Below are 27,616 nucleotides of genomic sequence, written 5' to 3'. Positions count from 1 at the left end.
ATATAATGTGCAAAAGTAAAAGCAAAAAGGTGAAATCTCTCAGCTATATAGGTACTCTAATAAGTACCACACACACACACACACACACACACACACACACACACACACACACACACACACACACACACACACACACACACACACACACACACACACACACTAAGTTTAAAGTACCTAATAAGTGTATAAGTAAACAGAATTAGCTCTACTTTATTTAATTCATACAATATAGCAAATTGTCACAGTTGGTGGTGTAGTATGTGCTTTGATTTGTTTCTTGATGGTTTAAAACATTGCTGCTGCATTGAGGTTTGCGTTTTAATTTCACGTTCATCAGTGGGATAAGTAGGGATGGCTTTACAATAAAAAGGGAGCTATGTTGTTTTATTATGTTCGTATACCTTTCCTAATGCGAGGCTCGTAATAGGATAGCTGAAGCATCCATTTACCCAACACAGAAGAAAGGTAATTACTGGTGACTGATAGCATGGCAGCAATTAGATTTTGCTTTGTCTTTAGTGTTGATTTGCAAGATGTATTTGCTCCATACTTCAATAGATAATTGCGTTAGAACTCTCTTTTACCATTTGATTTTATTTTCCATGACTTGCTATATCCTTCTGGTTCATTCAGGGACATTTTTTTTGTTTATGCTTCTGTCAGCAGTATAACCTCAAAACAACACGATAGTAAAATTTGTTTCATCAAAGGGAATACACTTCTAACAACCTCAAGAGCATTTTTAGATTTCAATTTATCTGATATAAACATTGTAATATATGTATGCAGGATAAAGCAGGACAATTATAGTTATGCTGAATAATGCATACTTAACCCTCTACTTATGAATGCCATTAAAATGCATCCAACTCTTCCTAGAGTCCCTAATTAACCCTCTTTCTCTTTCCCTCTCTCCCTCTCTCTCTCTCTCTCTCTCTCTCTCACACACACACACACACACACACACACACACACACACACACACACACACACACACTTAACAGAATTTATTACAACGGTGTAAAATGACGAAATTAAAAGATAGTAGATGTATGCTATGCTCCCTAGTGGCATGTTCTGTGTAGTGCACACTACAAAATTATGACGTCAGAAGACAGAGAAATTAAAATCCCGCATGCTCAGACTACTTCAGCTGTCTAAATCACACCTTTAACTTTATTTCTTCTTGCTTCATATTTTTTTCATTAATGATTGTACAATTTCATCTTCTTGTTTCTTGATTTTTCTACCCACTTAGCCCAATAATAAATAGATGGTTTATCTCCTCAGAAGGGTGTCCTGTACTCATATGTGCCTCCTTCAAATGGCAAAATCACACATTGTTCAGCTTATATTTGGTTACCACATACACACTCAATTTGACCTGCTGTAACAAACAATAGTTTTATTCAAGATTAAACATTTAGACGACCACAGAATAGATGAACAGGCATTGGTTTAACACAAGGTTGATTTTTCTGCTGCTGCCCCGGAGACCCACTATTAAGCAAAGCTTTAGCTCACCAATTTTATGCATTTCTATCTATACAGATGCATACAGACATACACATGTGCATGTATTGTATATACATAGGCTATCAGTTAGTCTTCTGTATAAAGTTTGCATCCCCAGATAATGTTAAACATCGGATCAAGGTTGGTTTTGATTAGAGTTTCTTGCATTTCTGGAATTAAAAAAACCAAAACAAAAAAACAACAACAAATAAAAACCTTTAAATCTGTCAGTTGAAGTGATGTCATCAACTTTAAAAAAAGTTCATAAGACGTGTTACAAAGTTTCTTGGAGACTCTCAGTAGTTTCCATATTATCAATTGTCCTAACTGTGTTCATTTATAGTTATCACTTAAAGAACGAGTGTAGTATTCGATATACTAGTGACACTTCATAGTAGAAGGCAGTGTTTCCAAGTGGGTCATCGTAACCAGGAGCACAGCAAGAAAAACCCTGGTCTGAAAATGGCATCAGACAGACAAGTCCAGTCAAATGAACCTGACAAAGGCACCGACAATACACAGATGTAGTAATCTTTTTTGTTTTTTAAAAATACACACATCAAATACGACATACTGCCTTGCAAAGAGACCATAGAAAAAAAGGATGAGAGGCAATATAAGAAATAAAGTTGTACAATTATTTTTGAACTATACATAGACTATAACTTATCCATGCCTGTTGTCTTCCCTCTGGAATGTAAGAAGGGATCATTTCTCTGATGTTAAAAATAGGCAGGACTTGAGAGAATGCATCTGGCACTGAAGGTTGAAAAAGACTCTTATTCATCAAGCAGGCGACAGTAGAATCCCTTTACCAGCAATTTGAGTAAGACAGATGGGACAGGTTGAACAATAGTTGGTGGATGAAGAGTTTTAGAGAAGATTTTGGATTAGCACCAACTTCAGAGATTTTTTTTTTTGTTAACTGCGTGTCTCCAAGCATAGAAGGTGTGGCTATGATTTGACAATAACAATGAAACAGTATAGTAAGGAAATAATGGTGATAACATTTAGGTGATTCAGTGACATGGATGACCCTGGGGAAGGAGAAGCATTGGCAGTACAGTTTACTGACCAAGCTCATCCAGAACTGCATATGTCTGCCAAACACATCAGATTTTTTACTTTGAATTGCTATAATGTACATGCATATTTTGTCTACCATTAAATGTGGCTGAGATGCTTTTTTTGAAGAATTTAAACTATCTGTAATAGTGGAAGAAAGCTAAATGCTTGGATACCCGGATAAAGCTGAAGTCTTTATAATGTGTCCAAAGATATAATTAATATTTGCAAAAAATCTACTCAAATGCCCTCATTCTCTTTTCTTCTTCTGTAAATCTACTCAAGCACAATTAGGCCCAGGTGTACAAACAAAGAATCAGGGGTTAAACTGGGAGTATAAGCAGAACAGAAACCACCAGCCAACCAAGACACAGTGAAATGACTGATTCATCAAATTTTATTTGGTACATAAAAACAAAAAGCTTTTTTTTAATAGTGAGCTGAGCAAGCCCTCCTCTTCTCATTATGCTAGGATGAATCCCAGTTTAACCCCTGGATTTACATTCATGTTAATGTGATAGTGTATGCTACAGACCTAACAAGAGACAAGTTGAAACAGTTGCAAGGCTTCATGCAGTGCTACCTCATTAAGACATACATTGATTTTACTGTTGTAAGAAGAAAATTACTTAGGCCTTCCTAAACACTGTGTAATGATCTCATGAATCTAATCATAAAGTGATTTCATCTTACAGGCCTTTTCTAAAAACGTTGAAACACTTCTTCAAAAAGTAAATAAAATACAATGCAATGGAGAGCAAATTATTTGTATCCTTTTATTTGATGTATAATAGATCAATTGACGTAGCTTTGTTAGCAAAATACGGCAAATGTTTTAAATTGAGTGACACGTCTAGATGCACTTTAGCACCGGGACTCATCTCCTTTGTAGTAAGCCCATGTTATTGTTATATGTGCACAATGTGTATTGGCAGTGTTTTGCAGAAATAAACAAGGACTTCCTTAAAAAAGGTCTCGTCTAGATGGGAGCATATGGTACTCCAATATCTGTAGATATCATTCAGCATTAATGGTGCCTTCACAGATTAAACAAGCCATGTGCAAAAAGCACTCCATGTTACCAATTATGGCTTTTAAATTGTGAACAGATTAATACATTCTTTCAACTTTTCCTTGTATTGTTGAACTATTTGACTATGCAGACTTTTACAGAGTGGTGAACCCCTCTGCATCTTCCCATCTTTTACTTCTAAAGGAAATGGGCACTTTTTATACCCACCCATGTACTGTTTAACCGTATATTACAGTCAAATTGAAAATGAGAATACATTTTCAAAAATACAATCATATTTTTTTTAACCTTTTTTATGGTTTATTATTCAGTAACTGTACAGTTTTTATGACTTGCAAATCATTGCATTGGTTTTATTTACATTTTGCACAGCGCTGCAACGTTTTAAGAAACAGAGCTGCATTCAAAAAACACAACAGCCGTGATCTTAATGTACATGTGCCACATACAGTACGAAACTATTGTGATTTGCAACCTAGTTAGTGATCATATTTATCTTTGTCTCCTTGCTGTATTTTTCGACATAACGCATATCTCTAACAATGCCAATTATACTTACTGTTACTGATAGAAAGACTTGCGTGACTAAAGATATGAGCACGTATGAGTCTAAGAAAACACAGACACTTGTATGAGTGTGACACGACTGTGGTAGTGCTTACAAGCTTACATGCAGTTAATGGTTGAAGATGATACAGAGAACCAAAAACAATAAATACATTGTATAAAACATAATTTCATATCAATATATTAAAATACTATTTAAAATAATATCTTAGACAATATTGCAATATGAAATTGACCGATAAATAGCTGTTAGGCCTAAACAGAGAAATATATATATCTAAGTATCTGTGTCCTTCATAGTTTGCTTTTTTTCTTAAATGATTTAAAGTTTCCAGATTTTCCCAACTGAGTAGCAGTACAGTCCAGAGAGCTAATACATTTTCTTTTTTTCCCAACAATAGTAACAATGAACTTACAGTACACAGTCCCATAATAAAGTTATACATACTGAATACAATATAAATGTCAAGACAGAAAAATAGAAAAATATCAATAGAAATCAAAAGTCAAATACATATCAGAGAAAGAATATAGAGTAAAGTGTACTTATGAGTCTTTGTGGTTCTTGTTGTAGCTGGAGCTTGGATTGGCTCTCATTGTTGGTATATTGGCTGTGCAACTTTTTGTTTTTTTTCCCCAGTCCCGATACACACACTTTCACACAAAAACAAAAAGTTACACACATTTGCAAATACAGACACATGCAATGGCACACATGCCTGCAAAGGTGAAAGTGTGTACACACCCACGCGCACATACGCCTCACATGACCGTGCAGCATTTGCAGGTCTGTTTCTTCTCCTTTTCCTTCTCGCCCTCCTCCCCACCTTCATTAGGCTTCTCTTTTTCTGCCATGCTTCCGTTAGGTGGAGGCTGCTCTTCTGTGGCTGCGTCTCCGCCCGCTTTCTCCTCCCCATCCTCGATCACAACAAACTCGGCTTTGACATTGCCATCCACCCCGTCCATTCCTAAGGCCGTGCGAGTCTCCTGTTCCTCCTCCACGGTCTTGTAGCCCATGAACACTAGAGTAACTGGGTTGTCTGCACTAGCCTGGTCAGGACTAGGGCCGAGCAGCTTGGCCTCAATCCCTGTCACCTCTCTCTTGGGTGTCTGACCAGAGGTCTGCACTACTCCATTTTCACCTATAGAGAGCACCAAAGCATCGTTGAGAGATTAGGGAAGTGCATGAGAAAAGAGCGTGGTCAGGGTCAGACAGTAGGACAAAGAAAGAAAGGAAATATTGTTTAAATGACCTCCGGCATGGAGAACCGATTTCACAGAGTAAATCAAGAGGTTATTATGAGCACACTTTGTCTTTGTGACACTTGCGCTTAGGCTGCATTGCCATGGTTTCCCATGTGATGATACAATATGTTGCCATGGGCACCAAACTTACCTCCATTTTCTTTGGCCACACCCTTATTGGCTGGCACGCCTGTCTCAAGTTCTTCAATCTCTTGCTCAAGCCTGGCTCGGAAACACACACACACACACACAAAAAAAAAATCTGTGGATCATTCATGACCACAAATTGTATTATATTTGAGCAAACTCTGAGTGCAAATCAAAACACCATTAAATCACACTGCTACTGCTACTCCTGGTTTTTTAAATATTGTAGCAATTTACCGGTTAATTTCAAAATAAAAGAATAGCAATGGATAAACTGCTTCAAAAATTAAACATATGGTGGATTTAAAATGCTCACCTGAGGATGACTTGTTCCAAAAGTTTGGTCTTCACCTCGTCCTCCTGCAGACGCTTCTGAGTCTCCTCCTCTGCTGGAGCTCCATCTAACAACCAGCGCTCTCTCAGTGCCTTTGACTGCAAGGATAATATAGATGTTGAGAACACAGATAGAGTGTAGGTAATCCAGACCATTTAACTTACGTTCTATAAAATGGATCTAGCAATGGTAAGACAAGGAATATAGTTTTACTGTGTATGTACTTGATGTGTCCATGGGTGTTGATGCATTTGTGTGCATGCTTGCTACATTGAAAGGATCTTATGGAAGATCTTTATGCATACATTATGCACAAGTTGAGTAGTTAAAACGTTAGAAGCACCTCAATTTCTCCACATGCTGCACAGAGTCAGCCTCTCTTTGGACATCGATGTACTTTCTTACACAAGAGATTAGTGACACCATCTCTGACACTAATGATGAACTCTTTAGTTAATCTAAAGCAACAGCATCTTCTTGCCAGGCAGTCTCGTACTTCTCTGCTGACTGCTGAAACTCAGGGATTCTGTCAAACACTTTAACTGCTGCCAAATAGTTTGCCAAGTGGACTAAATGGCACCCGGCCAGTGGATCAGGACTTCTGGTATCAAACTGGGAAATCCAAACATGTATTTAATATCATTATACTAAATTAAAGACAGGAATGAGAGGTCGCTGGGAGATAAAAAAAAAGGAAGTGGCTCTAATCTTAAACTAGATCAAATATTTCTTAGGGCTTAATTCATTCCAAGTAATATCTTTATGAACAAGCTTAGAAAACTAACAGTGACTACTATTATTCCTTATTATTTTCCAACCAGGCCAGTATTCTTATCTTCAATCCCCATCCATCCTCTGGATGAGTTAATATCAAAGCAAATACTTGGCGTGCTCTGAGGTAAATATAACAGTGTGTCTTACTCGCAGCTGTTGGACCATGCAGCAAAAGACAACCCTGCCTGACCATATGGAAAAGTGTTAGAAAAAAAAGCTCTTGTTTTCACAAGTTAGGCTGAAAATCTGGACATGTGCTTGATGCGAATTCCTCTCCAGTGATGCAACTAGAATTTCTACAAAAAAACACCCCCCCCCCCCCCTTCCTCCCTCGTGTAGCATATGCCTCTTTGCCCATCCTAAATTTTAGGAACCTAAAAAGGGTTGTAAATGTCAGGGTGTATCTCCCTCAATTTATATCCGTGTTTAAATTTTTTTATCTGCTGTTCTGTTTAAAATCTTACCCTCTCCACTGAGTAATTCAACTTCAGACATCCAGCTGCAGAGCTTTAGAGCACACACTTAACACTGTGTAATTCAACACTCTTCATTCCACAGTCCTGCATGGTCTCTTGGGCACTGAATCTAAACCTGCTTTGCCCTCTTACTACTCTCTGAATCTTGCTTGCTCTCGTGAGCCACACCCTACTACGCCAGTGCCTGACATCACTTTAATGTGCTCACTCTTGCATATGGAAGCACTCACTCACACACACACACACACACACACACACACACACACACACACACACACACACACACACACACACACACACACACACACACACACACACCAGTCAATGTGAACAGTTGAAAAGCTAGGAATGCTGAAACAACGTCTCTCCATTGTTCTTTGGAGTAAAAGCTGCTAACGTAGCAGACAAAGGGCGGAACTGGGATACAGACATACGCACACGCAGGCAAGCATCCATCCACACATGGATATGTTATGAACAGCTGGAAAGAGAAGAAGCTTATTTCAAATCACATTGTGCATCTATTCAAAAGTCCGTTTTGTCAAAATAAAGTTTCTCTGGTCCGTGTAGCATAAATGTTTTTCGTCAAACATTTCGTCAAATTTACATTTTTTTTCTTTCATTTCATTTTGAGCTAATGTCTGTGGTATAATAAGAGGATGGCGAAAGTGACTTAGCGGCCCAAAGCTTAAATGTTGTACTTTTAGCCTTTGTCTCTTGTACAGGTTAAGCAAATGTCCTTGGTAATTAAATGAATGAGGTTTAGATGTGGTTTTAAAATTAAATGCTCGCTTGCCGCAGCTGTGTTATTTATGTTTTTATGAATAAGAAAATGACAAACTGCTCCTTTCCCAACTTTGTAAAAGTCTGTTAGCTGTGAGTGCTAATTGTTTTATTCTGAAAAATCACAACTTGTATACACCATGTTGACATTTACTGACTGCTGACTCCTGTTAGCGTAATCATATCTCACCACATTTTCTGTGTTAACAAGTCTGTGTACATATATGTGTGTGTGTTTAATCATGTACTGGTGTGATTTAATGGTGGGGTACATGCCTAAAAAAATGTACTGCGTAAGCAAAGACGTTCATTAGGATTTCCACATCGGTCTGCCTCTGAGTCAAGAATACTTGCTGTGGTCCACACAAAGAGCCTTCTAACAACCCTGGACAGCATGATTACACTTCCCCTCTGTGTGTGTGTGAGACGAAAGTGGGGTGCGGTGGGTGTAAGAGCTGTTTCCTGTTGGTGGGAGTGGGACAAAAATCTGTTTCCTCTGCTAAAGCCCACTGCATTGTCTGAAGCTTCTGTGTTCCTTTATAAAGCAACCTACACACAACTGGACGCGACATGTACAGATACACACTTACAATGATTTGCCTGGAAAATAGAAAAAGTGGGAGCACACAGGGACAACAGTACAGGTCACTTTTAGAAACACACACACACATACTCGTGTGCACATGGCAAATACACACCTCAACCTTTGCTCTTATCTGTGACCTGCTGAATTGTCGGTGGCTGAAATAGCTTTGATAACGCTGACACATACGCTGACAAAAACCTTGGCTCTGATATAATGAGTGTGTGTCTACATGCATGAGTGTGTGTGTGTATAAACAGCATGTGGAGGAGCTTTTGGTATTATCTGTTATCCATTCTGAACATTCCGTGACAGCAGCAGTTGGGGAGTATCTCACTATGTTGGACAGATATATTTGAAGGGAACTGCTGATTTTAATGTTGTGTGGGTGTCTAACGTTGCTCACACACGTAAGAGCATGAATCCCAGAAACACGCAGAGGGCTGACCGGCAGTGTTTCTGTTAGCTTGTTAGAAGTTCTGTGAAGGGAGAGGCATGTAGGAGTACAGATGACACATACTGTACATTAGTCTTATCAGTGGAGAGCTCGAGTGCATTTCAAACAAAGCCAAACTGGCATGTTCACGAAGGATGAGCAATGTGATGCTGGGGTCAAATATCCCAGTTTATGCACTGCAAGCACTCTTTTGGTAGCAGATGGAGGAATTCACAAGTGTAGATGGGAGGTGATAGTATTAAATAATAACATTTAAACATGTGCAACAAAGATAATTAGTACTATGACTACTGTGACTGCAAAACAAAAAAAATCTATTGCTCAGGTTCAACTAGCTCTCAAGCTTCTCTGTGTACCAACTGAATTTCATTTGCTTACTTCAACAAATGAAATAAGAATACTTGATATACAAATACACATAAAAAAAGGTGGATGGATTTCTTTCCTGGAAGAAATCCAACAAACCTAATATGTGCCTACACAAGGTGGAAAAACAGTTAAACTGGAAACATGTGGCCAGCGGCAAGAGAAGCAGGGGAAACGTGCTGATGAAGTAGTGAGCAGGAGGTAACTGAGAGTGCCCTGTGCATACTATGAGATCAATGTGTTGTGGACACCAATACTTGTGTGTATTCTTGTCAACCACCAAGTATTCTTATGGGATACGTGGAAAATGCGTATGCCTGTGAATGTGTGTGTACCTTGAGATGCTGGAGTTGCCGTCGGTCATCATCCAGCTGTCTCCTCTTGTTTTCAATCTCTGTCTGCTTCTTCCTTTTCTCCTGTTATGATATACATGCATTAAGATTGGTAGGAAATGCACAAATGCATATTACAAAGATTAGAAATAGAAATAATATCATAATTTTAAAGAACAATATGAACTATATATTTATTTATGCAGTACTAGTGTGGCAACCAAGGAATTTTGGTAACTTCAAATAAATAGAGCTGCATATACGGCATCTTTAGTAGTCAACCAATATATTTTTTATATACATACAGCTTGTTGACCATAGGCATAGGAATGTAGTACTGGCATTAAACTGATATTATGTAGTAATATAAATGTGTTTCCCTATATCTGCCACAGGTAAAATAAAAAAGAGATTGCAATATACAAAGTTTAGCTAAACAGACACCTGGATGTTAAAACAGAAAAGGCAACAAGTGACAATAAAACATTTGTGAAGTATAAAAGATGAACAGAGACAGAGGAACAGACAGAAAAGCGCAGTGAGCTGTAGCTACTATATTAGCTTTTGATGTCCTCTAATGGATGAAGGAGATGGGATCTAAAAGGTTGAGTCATTAAGACTGGCAGTCAGACCATGACGAGCAGCAATGATTTGTTGTTTCTTCAGCCATCAGTGTGCATGATGTGCACTCTGTGTGTGTGTCTAAGTGTGCGTATGAAATAGAAAATAGAAAGCAGAATGTGTCTATGTGTGTAGATAACTTACAGCGATGGCCTGGAGTCTCTCCTCATGTGACACCTCAGCCATCCTGATGAAGGACAGACAAGTTAAGGGGCAGCATGAGAGAGAGAGAGAGAGAAGGGAGGAGGGGGAGGGAGTAAGAGTTACGTCTCATAATGACCAGCGACATCAGACATTAGACACAGCGTCAAGCAATATTCTGTGACCCCTAGTTTTTGCTCACCGGTCATTTACCTTCCAGTGATTTCTCAGTGACTGAGGTTAAATATCTTTCTGTTTGGCACTAAATCAGAGTCTCTTTCCAGTCAGGAAAAGTTGGTGCAGGCATGCTAATGTGCAGCGAGGGCTCTGCTGGAGATTCCTGCTTTAATAGGTTCCAGACAAGAGCTTCAGGATGGAGGATGGACAGATGAAAACTTAAAGCCAGAGGAAAAGACTGCACACTGTTGCTTAACGGAGATAGGATAAAGCTATTGCTATGAAAAAGTGATAAATCCTGCACTGAGTTCCACCTTTTTCTGTAGTAAATAGTTGAGATTATCAGATCCAAAAGGCAGCACTTATCGTGACCTCTAGAGCAAATTAAACATAGAGATAAATTCATGATCCCAGACTGGAAAATTTTAATTTATAAAGACTATATAAGACAGAATCGACTGGGTACAAGAATTCAGTACAAGGATTTTAGTATGCAAGCTATAGACACCTTCACTAACAACTGTGAGTGCCATATGGGGGTATTATGACGTTGATACATTCATATACTATATTTAACCCTGACTACTTTCAGCTCTCTAAGGACAACATGTGTTATGTGACAATAATAGCTAATGTCTCCACATATGTTTTATTTTGGTAAGTATTATTGTGCTGAGAGGGAATTATATCTCTTATAACTATGTCTAATGTATTGGGATATAATCTTCCATTTAAAAATTACAACTAGTCCGTTAATTCTTACATTAAATATAACATCTAGGTGAGAAAACTACTGTTTTAATAAATGCGAGATTTGATTTATGCGACTGTAAACGGATGATACAGTTCTGGCAATTTGCTGGTTTTATTTGTTTGTATTCAAGCAAAGTCTCAATCTCCCCAGGAGTGGACGTATACAGAAATTCTGAAGGTAATGTATCTAAAAGCTAATGGCTGGCCAAAACTGGGTCGTACAACAGGACAATGATCGCATGTACACCAGCAAAACTGCAGTGGCCCAGTCCAGACCTCAACCCAACTGAAATGCAGGACTTTAAGAGAGCTGTGCATAAATGAATAAGAGCTTTGAAAAGAAGAATAGACCAAAATGTCTTCACAACAATTCAAAAGACTGATGAAGTCATATACAAGATCTACCTGCTCTAGAGGTGTTTCTACAAGCTCTCAAATCCTGGGATGAACTCAGTTTGTCACAGGACTGCATAGAGTCCTTTGTAAACCTTCATTTGACTCTATAAATGATGGAAAATGAGGACAAACACAATATGTCTCATTTAGGTTTTAGACAAAATGACAGATTAAAATATTTTTGTAAAAATCCACTATTCAGGAAATCAGCAGGCAGGTTAATCAATGTTAAAAAAATATATGATAAGTTGCAGTCCTAATTAAGAATTACATCCATAGGGCAAACTAATGACTTTTTGGTTTTTCATCTCTAATTTAAATTATTACTTTTATGTAAAAACATTTAAAAGGTGACATTTAAAAAGGTGATTCACATAAAACCTTAAGGGGAAGTATGTCTCTTTCGCCACGTAAAATTACACCCCTGCACAGATATAATTTGCTATAATAGCAGGAATCTTTAGAAACATTACAGTGATCAAAGTAAGAATTAACGTACTTATTAAATACAGGTTCTGAATGACTTGGTGTCAAATTATCCATTTTCTCTACTCCCAGAGAAGAAATTAACTTCTCTGAATCTGACTAGAGTTTCTGGTTGCTTAAGTGTTTGATGGAGAACAGAAGAATGGTGTGCTCTCTCTAGACCAGAATGAAGCTTTACCACAACATATATGGGCTCATCATCTAATCCAATCTTTTTAAAAACAGCTATAACAAAAACAGCTGTCAACCTAACCTACAGCAAGGCCAGTAACATTTCTAAAATTGTTTGATTGCGTTGTTGTTGATGAGGAACGAGGAACAGCATCCCTGCTCGTAACAGATTGTATCATTTCTCAGCTTAGTACATACAAAGGTTGGATTGTGAGTGGAAAAATGCAGCATATCACCAGTTCACATCCCTCCTATCCCACCCTTTTTTTGCGGCTGCATTTTTATTTCCCACACAAAGGCATGCAGGGTAGCAGCGCTGACCTAAAAAAGATAAAGAAGCATCTTTTTTCATGCTCAGTGTGCAACCATTGACCCTCTAAGACTTAGGCATGCATGAAGGTCAGTCTGTAACATGTCCAATTACTGTCTTTCCTGTGCATTTACACACATATAATCAAACAGCTCACTTCTCTTCCATTCCCTCTTCTGTTTTTCCATCGAGCCACATCACCATCACATGGAGACCCTTGGGGGGGAGAAAGTAAGTACCACAATCATCTGATCACCTCCTGAAGTACACACAAACACAGACATATTGTACCGTCTAGACACATTTTCCCAACTTTTGCCTTTACCCAGTGATCCTGACATGTGGATGTACTGAGTCAAATCAGCTTTTATATGGCTTAATGTGGTAAGATTGCACTCTCAAAAATAAAGCAAATCTTAATTTTGCTTATAATTGTTTGTTTAGAACAAAATTAAAAAACATATTAATTATGTTTATAGTTTTTGTTTTGGCATCGTTATATAGCGCATTTTTGTCCTAAGCCTTTGTCCCTTCCCATCCCTCAGGTTATAGTCGAAGATGGGCCCTTAGATTAGTGCACATCTGGAAACTCATCTGAATCATTTCATCGGTGGAATTTGACCAGGGAGGAGCAGCTGACCTCTGTCGTTTTTAAAGGACCAAACATCTTAATGTGGAAAAGGTCAAGGAGCAGGTCCCACCCGCAGCTGAACTTGACAGCAATTATACAATGAACACATTACCACTGTTTGATACATTTGTTAAAAATGCAGGATAGAGAGACCATTCACAGCTTCACATTTAGAACACCTGAAATGTGCCAAATCACCAAGAAATTTTTGCAATTTCAACTGCTTTTTAGTCACACAGAAATGTAGTTTTTGTTTTTATTAAGTAATTATGCATAACAGTTTTTGGACATAATCTTACTATGTATGTGTAAGTTACAGACTTTTATTAGCAATGTGCTGATCGACCAGCTAAGGACTGAAATCAGTCAATTTTCAGCATTCTTGGCTCTGATTGGTGACCGGCTGGTCAGCCTAATCTATGTCAGATTATGCAACATGCACACTGTGGTGCAGGCAAATGGTTGCATTCGCATTCTAACAGGTTGTTGGAATGAAAGCTCTTCACTATAAGTTAAGACACAAAGTGTTAGAACAGACCTAATGAGACACGTAATCTTCACCCAGATGAACATGGACAATTTAAAGAAAGTAACAACGCTGCTAAAGCTTCCCAGAGCTCAAAGCCAAAGGATCAGAGCAGTTACAAGGAAAAATTATAGAGACAAGAAAACAGAAAGGGGCTGACCTTTTATCTGGTGAAATTATAAACATACTGGAAAATTATTTAAGTAATGACCTTTGTTATGTAAATCTGTTAAACGTTCTTTTGTTTAACAGTTTAACAGTTATTTGCACCTCTTTCCGGTATCGGAGCACTTTATTTTCAGTTACTTCAGTTGTTTCAGTGAGAGGACATCCTGCAACTTACTCAAATTTTGGGGACACTATAAAGTTGAATCTTTTTTTGTTGTTATGAAAATAATATTTAGCACTGAAGAAAAGTTTACTTTTGTTTGAATACGCTGTCATTTATAGTTTTTACAAAAAATGTGAAATTAGTAGCTGGAAACTGAAGACTGGAAGTGATACATCTCTTAATTTTTATGCACTTAACTCTTGGAAATTAGCTGGCAGTTAGCATTTCTAAACAGCTAACTGAGCATTAGCATTGCTAATAGACTTCTCTAAGTTCTTCTGTATTTCCCTGTTTCCTTTTTTATTTTTGATGCTCTTCCTTGTAATTGGCTTCGTTGTAATTATCCACTTGTTTACTAATTAGGTTACTATTGAGCGATTAGACCATTTTTTTCACATTGTTTGCCATCCATTCGTCTTGTTGACATTTGATCCATTTCAGTGTTGCACTGTCCAAAACCGAAACTGAAAACAAATTTATCACATGAGCACTACATAAGCGCACCATCTTAATAAGAGAACCATGTGATTTTCTATGGCTGTGATTGCCCGGAGAGCTACAGCTGCTTTAAAACATTTAATTTGCAGTCAGTATATTAAACATCAGCACGTAATATAGTTACATCAGTTTCCATCACGCTGTCCTAGCTGGACACAGTTCAGCTAAAGCACACTGTAAATAAGGTTAGCTTTGCATAGATAAGTGTAATGAATTTTAATTTAAAAGTTGTACAAAGGTTGTATTATGCATTTATCTAAACACAGGATGGCCTCAATTGTGATACAGATATTCTGCCCATGTTTTAGTTACAAAGACAAGAATTATGCGTGGACTTTGCTTCTATCCTGCCAGTATTAATAATAATTCTTTTTGCTCAACTGACTACCAAGTTGTGAATGTGAAAAGGTAAATACAACAATTGTCTAAAATCCAGATTTAGTCAGATGGACATGATATCAGGTGATATGAAAAAGTACTGATAACAATCCAGTCACTGTCAGATGCATCTAAACATCTACATTCAGCAACAGTGAATAATACTTACAATCTTGTGCATGCAAGACTTAACGGCAACAGTCCAAAACCAAATGTAAGCGCTAGTCCTGATTTTATAACCTCTGGAATAATACTGCAATGAAATTTTAAGGACATATTGGAAAACTGTGTCTACCTTGTTGGAACACTGGGGGCCTATGTCCTACAGCCTCTCTCATAAATTATTGACGCACAGGGAGAAAGGAAAGCAGGCAGCCATCTTTGCCACAGTAAAAAGAGTAATTACATTTATGACAGAGAAAGACATCAAGGGAGGGAGACAGTCACTAAGAGACTGGTTTGCCTGACACAGATAAATGCAAGAGATCAAAAACATCACTCAGACAAGACTAAGCGATGGATGGATCGTAACAGGCGGATTTAGAGACAACCAGCAAGCTAAAACCACATTTTTGACAAAATGTAAAGGTAGGTACATATCAGAAGAAGTCTGAGAAACACATTAATGACCAGCCCAATTCCCTATTGAGTGCACCGCTTCTGTAGCATTTCCAGGAACACATTAACTGCCAGTGTACAGCAACAGCATCCTCTCTTCTAATAGCATTGTGCTCATGGTCCTCTGGAACCAGCAGTCACTTTACATACTCTAACTGCACTATAATGCACTAAAAGTAATCAATTTAATGCCCATAAATGTAAATGAATTATAGCCCAGTGGTATATCTTTGTTGGGGGTGTTATATTGGCATAAAGTCTTACTAGGATAAAAAAAAAAAATCTCCTTTTAAGGTAAAGAAAGTATTTTCATTCCACTTAATTATTAAGATACATAAAATCAACATCAGGTTCTTCTAATTTAAAAAAAACATTTCATCTCTTCCTGATCAAACTAATTCTACCTTCTGTAACAAAAACAACACTTTTTAAATCATTACATGTTGCCTTTGTAGAAGGTTTGCTGTAGATAATTTCCAATATGTGATGACAGAGAATAGCTACTCTTTGACTCCAGACAGCAATAGGTCTGCTCTCTGTCCGCAGCGGTGGCAGATTGTGTCAGTCCAAATTACCTCAAATTATCTTAAACAAACACCTGTTGGGCAATCCAACATGCTGATTCTGAACATGCCTCCTACGCTCACACATACTCAGATGCACAAATTTATTTAAAGCTTGTTTGTGCGGCATCTGCTCTTCATTAGGTAGTAAGCACTTTAATGCACCTATACTGAACTGAACACCTACTGCACCATTAGGACCAGGCAGAATCAGGTCCCTTGACAAAGAGAGAAAGACGGATAAGAGCACTTTCAAATGATAGTTAATAAGTGGAGTTAATTAAAGTTAAATCTGGTGATATTTCTATATCACCTTACTATAAGCTTAGTCATAAAGGGAGGTTTTAAGCCTGATCTTAAGAAGTAGATAGTGCCTGTCTCCTGGATCTAGAATTAAAGCTTTTTGCATAGGAAGGTGGCCTGATAATTCAATGCTCTGCCTCCCAGTTTGGAAACTCTAGGAACCACAAGTAATCCTGCAGTCTGAGAGCAAAGCGCTTAACAAACTGTCTGAAACACTCAAAGCCAGCAATTAATTGAGCCAAAAAGTATCATTTATATAGTTAAATCCTGTCAGCGCTTATTCCTGTGGTCCACAGAGACCCGCTGCTGTTCAAAAATTGCTCCCCAAACATCAATGAGCCAGCCGCACACACTGGGTGACATGTTCCACACTGAAATATTTACATATATGACCATGAACATGGGCATTTAACTCTATACTCCATCCTCCTACTTTACTATGCCATGTGCGCAATCGGATTGTTGTTGTTGTTTTAAATATGAAATATAAAAACCTCCTAAAGTGAGATGTTGATAATCACACCAATCATCTGGTGCCGAAAGTGACCAAGTTACAACAAATAAACAAGACATTTGTTAACTTAGGCTGTGATTCACAACAGCGAGAACCTTTAAACTAATATTTTGCAGCTATAATGAAACTCCTGGGTACACACACACACAAACACAATCACAAAAAGAAACCCAGAAAAAAAAAGAAAAGGTGACTGAAACGGCTGCAAGCCAAAAAAATAAGAAAACAGAATATTATTTATTCTGCAAATCTGGAGAAATCCCAGATGTGACTGAGACTGTCATTTCTGGCTGCTTCCGAAAGAACAAGCATGCCAGACACAGACAAAATAACAGAAAATGTTTCCTCTTCAGAAAGAAGGATGATGGTGAAAATGACTCTTGAGTTAATGACACAGACCCTGCATTTAAGAAACGCTAAAACACTCTGGAAAAGGAAACTGATCTCGAATCCAATCACCCTGACTGTGTCAGAGTGGCCCTTCTTTCTCCTTCTCTCTACTCCCCACTTCCACGGCTTCCTTCCTTCAGGCCAAAAGAGCACAAGGACAACAATACTCCTCCCAGCCTCTCTGCCCCAGCCACACACTTGTCCCAGGCCATTACACACATATACACACCAAGACTTCTCAACCACCACCAACACACACGCAGCTCTGCATCCTTCTATCTCAGGCAGAATACAAATTGTGCCAAATATAAACAGTGCAGTGCCTATAAAAACTAGAGGAAGTCCACTGAGGTCACACGTTAGTGTTCAGGAGTCAGAGGGCAAAAGTCCTTTCCCTTTGAGGCCAGCCATAAATAACAGCTCTGTTAGCACAAAAGAGAGTGAACTACTGTGTAACATCTATGTCGAGAGGGCAAATGGCAAGTCACACAAAGACTGAGACACATGTGTTGGGACGGGGGAAACTGGGAAAGTTCTGATGTCTTACTTGTTTCAGTGTCAACAGCATGCAAGAATGAATGAATCCTGACTTTACATATGTAGTGGCAGGATTTCTAGCAAAAAATGAGCAACCAATCAAAAGTATTCCTGTGATCTTTATGACTCTTTTGTCTTTTCTTCTGTACATAAATGGTCAAAATGGACTGCTTTTTATGTATCACTTTTCTAGTCTTATTGACCGCTCTAAGCACTTTTACGAGTTGTCTGTTGGCAACATTAGGAAAAAGACAAATTTCATTAAACTTGGCAGAGAAGTGAAGCATGAGCAAACAAAAATTCAGCTAAATTTCACTTGCTTAAAATGGTGCATTAGTGAATTAGCCTTGGCAGACCATGTGCTCTTCATGCAGTCTTCTAGTTAGAAAAAAATAATGAATTCAATTACATTTGTATTAAATCCTTCACCAGTTTGGAAACTGTTATTTTTTGTATTGTCTAGCAGCAATATTAATGAAGTTTATTTATTGGGGCCATTCATGCCACTCAAAGTCAACAACCATAATGGAAAATTGTTAAGGAAACATAAAATAAGCAACACAACACTAAACATGAATGAGTTACAATGGGTATTATGGCATTACAAAGAGATTAAGCTAGTTAAGAAAGATTACCTTAATTTAGGTCACAAAAATAGAAGTTTTAAGAGTAGGTTGAGGATATGACAGGAAGCTGAAGATGGCAAGTTTTTTTCAGTGGGAGTGGCCAGAATGGTTCGAAATGAGTATTTGAGAGGGACAGATTGAGGCAAGGCTGAGATAGTTTAGACACACACAGAGAAAGACAGTGAATACACTGGAAATAAGATGCTGAATATGGAGCTAAAGAGGAGGAAAAGAGGAAGATCGTGCAGAAGATTCATAGTGAAGGAGACAGAGTTTGTGTGACAGTATGCTGTGGATGGGGTGAAATGGAGGCAGATGATCCCCTGTGTTGTTCCCTAAAGCGAGAAGCCAAAAGAAGGGGGGGGGGGGAAGAGATGCTTTGAGCAAGAAAGTTCCATCAGTAGCCAAAATTTGTTGTCACAGACTGACGTCAGTCCACAGCAATCATAATGGCACAAAAATGGGAACAATCTTTTTTTGTATGCAATTATTCTCAAATTTGTGACATAAGGCAGTAGAGAAGGTGTTGCGTAACCCTGCCTTATTTTCTCAACCTTCACACTGCTGGTCAATAAGTCAATATGAAGTCTTCGCTTTGGAAAATTACAGAAATACTCGGATGCAGCCAACTCTAATGTGTAAAAAATTTAGGTTTGCAGGCACTTTTCAACAATTTTTTTAGGCATTCAGACAGGCCAGTATTTCTTCTACTCAGTTCCTAATGTGCAACAAATCTCCACTCTCACATTCTTTCCACCAATTCCTTCCTCGTTCTGCCTTCTACAAATACCTAATGAAAAACCTTTAACAGAGGCAGTGTCCCTACCCTGTGCTGCTTCTCCCTGGAATCTTCATCAACTAGTCTCATCTGACCGATCTTGACCTTCATTATGCTACGCTGCAAAACTGATGAGTTTTGATCTTTGCTTGTTAATGTTTAGATATCCACAGAGTGCATGCTGAGTCCACAACTCCTGTGACACTTTATGATTGATCCGGGTGTTTTGATTATAGCTGTAGAGGTCAGAATGCAGGTTTAGCTTGTCAAAGGTAGAAATATAGTACATACACAGTTAGGGCTGTTCGATATAACGATATATATCGGATGACGATATAAAAACGTCTATCGTTTCATTTTATGCTATCGTTTGTTTCGTGGTGTCTCAAAATAAACTGTTTATGGCAATACTTTTTCATTATTTTGATAGTCACTCTAGTGGCTACATTACTTTCTTAAAATTCTCTCTTTCTCTTACATTTAATATAACCACACTACAGACAGACAAGCGTTTGTTTATAAACCTTTCACAATAAACCTTTCACAATAAAGCTCAAGATCCTGTTGAGACTTTTCAAAATAAACTGAATCACGTGAACGATGCAGAGTGTTTACGGATGAGAAGCAAAAAAGAGCCGTCAGGTGCTAAAAAATAAACCTTAGACTCAAACGTTAGAACAGGCTTTTCCCCGCAGCACGCTGTGTAATAAATACTCACAAAGAAACGAAACAAACGATAGCATAAAATGAAATGATAGACGTTTTTATATCTTCATCCGATATATATCGTTATATGAACAGCCCTAGTTCCTAGGATGAATAATCTTAGAGTTCTGGACAAAAGCTCAACCTTTTTGGACAGAAGATTAAAAACCTGAATGAGTAAAGAACAGGATAGTGATCCCAATTATTGACTTGTTCTTCAGCCTTTTTGCAAAAACAGTGTAACATGACCTGCTGACAACACTGTCTTATGCTTACAGAAAACCCATTTCAGTAGTGGCCTGTCTCCTGCATCCTGGTGTGTTCTTGTTGGTCAATAAGCAAATTCTATATGTCCGGAAACCTATGGACTTGCATTACGGGAGCAGCCTTTCTATGTTAATGCAGGAACCATTAGGCCTAATAGGTGTCTTCCCTTATGGCATGGTCCCAATATCTACTCAAGGCTCTCAAGGACTTGTTTATACTAAGTATGTTTGTCCAAGATCAGCCTGTCCAATCTCTTCTCACAAAATAAAGTTTGATTTACAAAGGGGACAAGGACTAATATTCATCCTACTTCCTCCCCTTAAACCATATTGCCATGTGTGCACCCTGTAGATGAGGTTATCAACAGAGCAAAACGAAGGGTGATCTACTGCTTATCAATAGGGCTTTTGATATTATCTCTGCAACAACACTGATGACAGTCATATGAGCATGTGGGAGTGCACATGTTTTGGGCAGTAGGCACACACACACACAGGCACACACATACAAATGTACAAACACATACTGCTGAGCACACTTCCCTCTGAGATTAAAACAACTTAGTGGCTAAAAATGACAGTTTATCAGAAGGCACACTATCCGCTGGGAAGAAAAAAACAAATCCTCTTTTGCCTTATCTGTCATGACAAAGCAGCAAGGAGGGGGATTTGTAATAAGAGATAGTCATAAAAAAGAAAAAGAAAAAGTGACTATCCAGGAGGAAAAGAGAAGGCAGAGATTAAGAAAAAGAGAAAAAAAAAACAGAGACAGAAAGGGCGAGGTGGATTGCAAAGCATTATCTAAGAATATCTCACATCATCATCATCGGCCCAGATGTTACTCCGTATTACTTTGCATGCTTGCTGAGCAAGCTTTCACTTCCACTTCCTCTTTTGCCCTACAATACCATCTTTCAGAATGGGACAGTAAGTTTAAAGACATTTGGAATGTATGACATTCATTTTCCACGACTAGCTTACAGATCTGATTTTGTAACCACTGCATAAATGGTTTCTTAATGACAGCAAGGTCAGAGAGGGTAATTGGCAATATCCATCACTCTGGGGCTACAGTGGGGCAAAAAAGTATTTAGTCAGCCACCGATTGTGCAAGTTCCCCCACTTAAAATGATGACAGAGGTCAGTAATTTGCACCAGAGGTACACTTCAACTGTGAGAGACAGAATGTGAAAAAAAAATCCATGAATCCACATGGTAGGATTTGTAAAGAATTTATTCGTAAATTAGGGTGGAAAATAAGTATTTGGTCACCTCAAACAAGGAAAATCTCTGGCTGTCACAGACCTGTAATGTCTTCTGTAAGAAGCTTTTCTGTCCCCCACTCGTTACCTGTATGAATGGCACCTGTTTGAACTCATCATCTGTATAAAAGACACCTGTCCACAGCCTCAAACAGTCAGACTCCAAACGCCGCCATGGCCAAGACCAAAGAGCTTTCGAAGGACACCAGGAAAAGTATTGTAGACCTGCACCAGACTGGGAAGAGTGAATCTACAATAGGCAAGCAGCTTGGTGTGAAAAAATCAACTGTGGGAGCAATCATCAGAAAATGGAAGACATACAAGACCACTGATAATCTCCCTCGATCTGGGGCTCCACGCAAGATCTCATCCCGTGGGGTCAAAATGATCATGAGAACGGTGAGCAAAGATCCCAGAACCACACGGGGGGACCTGGTGAATGACCTGCAGAGAGCTGGGACCAAAGTAACAAAGGTCACCATCAGTAACACACTACAACGGCAGGGAATCAAATCCCGCAGTGCCAGACGTGTTCCGCTGCTGAAGCCAGTGCATGTCCAGTCCCGTCTGAAGTTTGCCAGAGAGCACATGGATGATACAGCAGAGGATTGGGAGAATGTCATGTGGTCAGATGAAACCAAAGTAGAACTTTTTGGTATAAACTCAACTCGTCGTGTTTGGAGGAAGAAGAATACTGAGTTGCATCCCAAGAACACCATACCTACTGTGAAGCATGGGGGTGGAAACATCATGCTATGGGGCTGTTTTTCTGCCAAGGGGACAGGACGACTGATCCGTGTTAAGGACAGAATGAATGGGGCCATGTATCGTGAGATTTTGAGCCAAAACCTCCTTCCATCAGTGAGAACTTTGAAGATGAAACGAGGCTGGGTCTTCCAACATGACAATGATCCAAAACACACCGCCCGGGCAACAAAGGAGTGGCTCCGTAAGAAGCATTTGAAAGTCCTGGAGTGGCCTAGCCAGTCTCCAGACCTCAACCCCATAGAAAATCTGTGGCGGGAGTTGAAAGTCCGTGTTGCTTGGCGACAGCCCCAAAACATCACTGCTCTTGAGAAGATCTGCATGGAGGAATGGGCCAAAATACCAGCTACTGTGTGTGCAAACCTGGTAAAGACCTATAGTAAACGTTTGACCTCTGTTATTGCCAACAAAGGTTATGTTACAAAGTATTGAGTTGTATTTTTGTTATTGACCAAATACTTATTTTCCACCCTGATTTACGAATAAATTCTTTACAAATCCTACCATGTGGATTCATGGATTTTTTTTTTCACATTCTGACTCTCACAGTTGAAGTGTACCTCTGGTGCAAATTACTGACCTCTGTCATCATTTTAGGTGGGGGAACTTGCACAATCGGTGGCTGACTAAATACTTTTTTGCCCCACTGTATTTGCTCAGGGCAGGATGTGAACCCATGAGAGGCCTCCTGTCCACTTGTAATAATGCTGTACCACCGGATTCTGGCAAAACTTCTAGGAAATTGCAACCCAACAGTTGTCGAGGGTTCTACGTTAAATTAGATCTATTTACTCATATACTCCGCTCTAAAACAAAAGATTTTCATGAAACCTGCATTAACTGATATTTATACAAACAGTTAGTGTGGATCCTGATAAGATTTTAATTATACTAATGCCAGTGTTGACTCTGCTTATAGGTCTGAGTCTTTATGTTATTGATTTGTTATTGGTTTTCTGTGCAGGTCTAGACAGGTTTTTTTTATTTTATTTTGTTTTATTTTTTGCATCAAAACAGCTGTTTTATTATCTGAGAATTATCTGAGAGTCTGACAACAGTATAAGAGCTGCATATGAGTCGAGAACCAAGAGTGTGACGCCACTTTATTGCAATGTTTAAGTGCCAGAAAATAATAAAAGGAATTGATAAGCTTGGAGTCATTTGATTCACATCGGTATTCCTAAGGGAAGACTTATAGCTACTAAATGTTCATCAACTGCTCACTGAGTTCTGTCTGTTTGGGTTGGCACTGGGCAGGTAGCGTACAATTGTTCATCATAGTTGCTTTGTATGAAAACCTGCATTTTGCCACTGGCTATACATGGTGACAATGAAGCAAAACATAAAATCTGGGAGGGGGGAAAGCAAAACAATCCGATGAATAACACTAAAATGGTCATGTGTCCCAATGTTAATCTGAAAATGCTGATTATAACTTCTTTAATTTGTACAGGTTATGTCATTGTGACTTTATAACTGTAAGTGTATTTTGGATGCTGCTTACTATGAGTTGCCTCAATGAGAATTTCTATTATTAGCCTCTTGGCTTCCCGAAAGGCACTTTGATTGCAGTTAGTTGAGAGTAAAGACTGTTACTCATTCACATTTCACCTCAACTTTTTTTTACTGACTGGCCATGAATAGGAATGAATGACCTTCCGGTTACCAGGCTCATTTCCCCTAACTAAATTGGTGAACGCAGACCCATCCCAGTACCAAGCCTGCCAGTGCAAGGCACAGTCATCAACACACGCATAAACAATCCATCTGTTTGTTCCATTCATACATGCAAAATGACTGGCAGAAATGCACAAACAAAGCTGCACGTATGCAGGAATTCAAAAAGACAAAGACAGAAATGTGACTGTCCAAAGTCATAATGTCAGATAATGTTTGGGCGGGCAAGACAAGTGCTGTCGCCTCCACTGTGAGTTGCTGACACGACACAGAGCAGCCAACTGGATATAGACCCTCCACTCACATGTAGCCTGGCTGGGGCCTTAGGACTTAACTGCTTATAAAATGAAATGAAACAACAGAAGGCAGGAAGTGCTGCTAATAAACCAAATATCCAACCTCTTTTTAAATGTTTGACCAGATAATTAATTGTCTTAAATCTTACCAATAAAATCTTAGAATATTAAATGGTATAATGCATAATTGATATCTATATTTTTACACATTTATCAGTGGTGAGAATTACATTTTGCGTTATTTTCTATTTACTAGTCAATTACACTATTAGACAATAAAGACTGATGTTCATTGTGAAGCAAACAGGCTCTCGGGACTTGAAATCAATTAATTTTGTCTCCTTTTCAACATCTCTCTGATGGCGATGGCTGACCTAGCAAGAGGATAAAATGTCTGGCTGGAAGTAACCTCAGAAATCAATCCCCCTGATGCACTTTCCCCAGCATTTATAAGAATCAAACAGGTGTCTCTTAAGCTTTTTTATTGACGAACATACCTAAGAGTGTGCTGTGCTACTTCAGGGAAATAATGATCCGTTATGTTTATGAACTCTCAGCTATCTTGCAAGGGCTGGTCTTGTCAACAAAGGTGTTTTCTACAACAGTCAACAAGCCCCGCAGAGCAACAATGAACACAAGACCAAACAAAAACACACACTTTGTCCGTTTGTGCCTATGCATGCTGTGATCAAACGTAATTACAAAAAAGAAGAAAAAAAATCAGGGCAAAAATTAAGGAGCTGGTCCAGCTGACATTGTTCTATTCACAGACAGGAATAGAAGCAGAAGAACACACACAAGCCCGGGCTACGTGATATTCTGGGAGGATGGAGAAGCCAGGTTGTGCCACTGCTGGCAGCCTGCGCCTGGATTCATTTGAGCTAACGTCGTCTATTTAAGAATTTCATTCGCCGCTACAAAGCCAAGCGCCTCATCCACTGCACGGTGTAAATTCCAGACACGAGTATGTAATGGCCAAGGTTTATCAGCTCATGCGCGCCATGTTGGAGGGGACTGCTCACATCACAACACACACAGAATACCCTGTTACTGTCCTCTCCTCCAGCCTGTAACCAGTCAGCATCTCTCCACCCGTGCAGTGAGGGCCATGCGCGGCTGGCTGGCTCCACTGGAAATTCACCATCGAAGCAACAACAACAACAACAAATGAAGAGACACTTGCTTCGCACATCAGATCGATATTACATGACGGATCATGAAAGGCATCCGCGTAAACACGTCTTCCCATTACACCTGTCGCCCCCATTGGAAGTACAGTAGTGTAAGGCGGCCCTCTAGGCATGCAATAGAGGATGATATGACATAATAATGCAGATGTTCAGTAACTCTCAGCCGCTGACTTAAGCCAAAGCAATGCTATTTTCAATTTGCTCTCATCTGTCTTGAAGGATGCTGCGCCTCCTGTGATTACGAGTTGTAACCTCCTAGCATATTAATGCAGCTGCACAGTGCTTACACAGTGAGGAATTTCACTATTACAAAACAGCCAGTATATTGTTCGATATGCATATTTCATCCACCCTCTCTCATCCCTCTGTCCCGCTATGTCAGCCCTCGTGTCCGAGGCACAGGATTGATGCTTAAATGTTCCGCCGCTGCACAACCAGCCGCTGAACAAATCACCAAAAGCAGGTCAGCTACAGGAAAACACATCACCAACCGCAGCACACTGAAAATCACGACTTACTCAGTTTACAGATCCCTTTTTGCTTCCCGCCGCAGACGTCTTCCAAACGAGGTGTCCTGTTGTTTATTTTTCGGAGCACTCTCACACCCCTTCCTTTCCTCCCCCCTTCTCTTCTTCTTTTGGATGGCACCCCTTGTGCTATAGCTGAGGTGATGCCGAGGGCAGCTTGCGCGCACGGCCCGGCAATTATAAGACACCGATGGCTTCCTCTCGGGCGAAAAGGACGCACGGCGGACTTGGTTCCGCGCTGGGTGGGAATCTCATGGGTTGTGGGGCGTCGTCTGAAGCAGGTTGTAGACTAGTCAGGGTACGTGTGTGTGTGTGTTAGAGAGAGAGTCAGAGTGGTATGTGAAGGGGAGTGCAGAGGGGGAAAGGATACGCCTCCCAGCCCCGCGAAGATAAAGGGGCCCTGGCTGCGCACGCTGACTAAGATAAGGGTCCTTCTCTCCAAAAACGAGGCCCTGCTGGCTCTGCTCCAGCCTCACCATATGACGTGCAAGGAACCGGGCTGTCTGCTTCAGCGGTGCTTCAAAAGTACGTGCAGCCTGAGGCTGGGACCACATCCAGGATTTCTACTAGAGGAGAACGCGCCATTCTTTCCAGTTTTACTGTTTCTCCGTCCACTCCATCTAGTGGTGAAAAGGCTCAGTGTCAAGACTCCTTGAATTTTTTTTGCACGAGGAATCGCAGGCTGAAGGGTGAATGCTTTCACTGCCTCAAGGAGCGGGTTTGAAATAGGATTTCGTCGCCATCTATCTGCTGTTTCTTTATCAAATCAGGAACACTCGGAGGAATCAGTGTAAACTTAAGCTGTGTGCTCAGTTTCGCTCATTTACATTTTATTTATCCAATTATTTGACATCTGCATCCTTAAATCATCCAAAACATGTTGCACCTGCACACAGTATACAGTAGGTGGTGCTAGACTTCCAGACATGTTCTCTTGTCCTTTCAAGCTTGCTTTCTCATAGGTTTATGGTCTGCAAATTCATTTGAGGTGGTTAGGCCATAAATGTTTGTGTGAAAATAGTAAACGAGATATGGGTGTCTACATTATTCTGTATTTTCTTCTGTTTTAGGATATATCTCTTTTCAGGGAGTTTGATCAATTCTTTTATACAGGCGAGAAGAACAGACACAAAATCACCTGTGCCTCTGTTAGCTTATTGATACCGCATTGAGACTTTAACAATGTATTATATTAATAATACGCTGTTATAATGTATTATAATAATACATTGTTAATTTTGGCTACAGACATTTTGCTACTGCCCACCACATTTCATCAAATAACCAAAAGTGTAGAGTGTTTAAGAAAAAACAAGGGCTGAAAAATCTGCTTGTCAAAAGACATCTGTTTGTCTAAATGGGAACTGGGTTACATTTAATTGGAAAGCACAAAGGTGAAAGGTTAGAGTACACAGTGGGCTATTTTAACTTAATGCAGCTGATGTGGGGGACAGAGCAAAAGTTCCTGCCTACTCTTAAATGTCTGTACAGCAAAGGAAAAAA

General features: G+C 39.4%; 1 protein-coding gene across 3 annotated transcripts; it reads right to left on the bottom strand.

Annotated features, from left to right (window-relative positions):
- Positions 1-1,364: 1,364 nt before the first annotated feature.
- Positions 1,365-27,616, bottom strand: palm1b (paralemmin 1b). Of its 3 annotated transcripts, none has more exons than XM_085390953.1 (7): positions 26,105-27,616; positions 12,890-12,991; positions 10,443-10,485; positions 9,681-9,761; positions 5,889-6,004; positions 5,577-5,647; positions 1,365-5,322 (listed from the first exon to the last, which is right to left on the bottom strand). In XM_085390953.1, the coding sequence occupies exons 2-7, from the start codon at positions 12,934-12,936 to the stop codon at positions 4,943-4,945; spliced, it is 738 nt and encodes a 245-aa protein (XP_085247079.1). In that variant the 5' UTR covers positions 12,937-12,991; positions 26,105-27,616; the 3' UTR covers positions 1,365-4,942. The 3 variants fall into 3 exon arrangements, with proteins under 3 accessions (XP_085247079.1, XP_085247078.1, XP_085247080.1); XM_085390952.1 differs by having other exon boundaries at positions 12,890-12,948; positions 26,105-27,615; XM_085390954.1 differs by lacking the exon at positions 12,890-12,991 and having other exon boundaries at positions 1,366-5,322; positions 26,105-27,590.

This window comes from Rhamphochromis longiceps, linkage group LG19 (assembly GCF_057381845.1).
Source record: "Rhamphochromis longiceps isolate RC_006_pf linkage group LG19, R_longiceps_female_GT1.1, whole genome shotgun sequence".
NCBI classification, from domain to species: domain Eukaryota; kingdom Metazoa; phylum Chordata; class Actinopteri; order Cichliformes; family Cichlidae; genus Rhamphochromis; species Rhamphochromis longiceps.
This window is presented reverse-complemented; position numbering and strand designations above follow the sequence as displayed.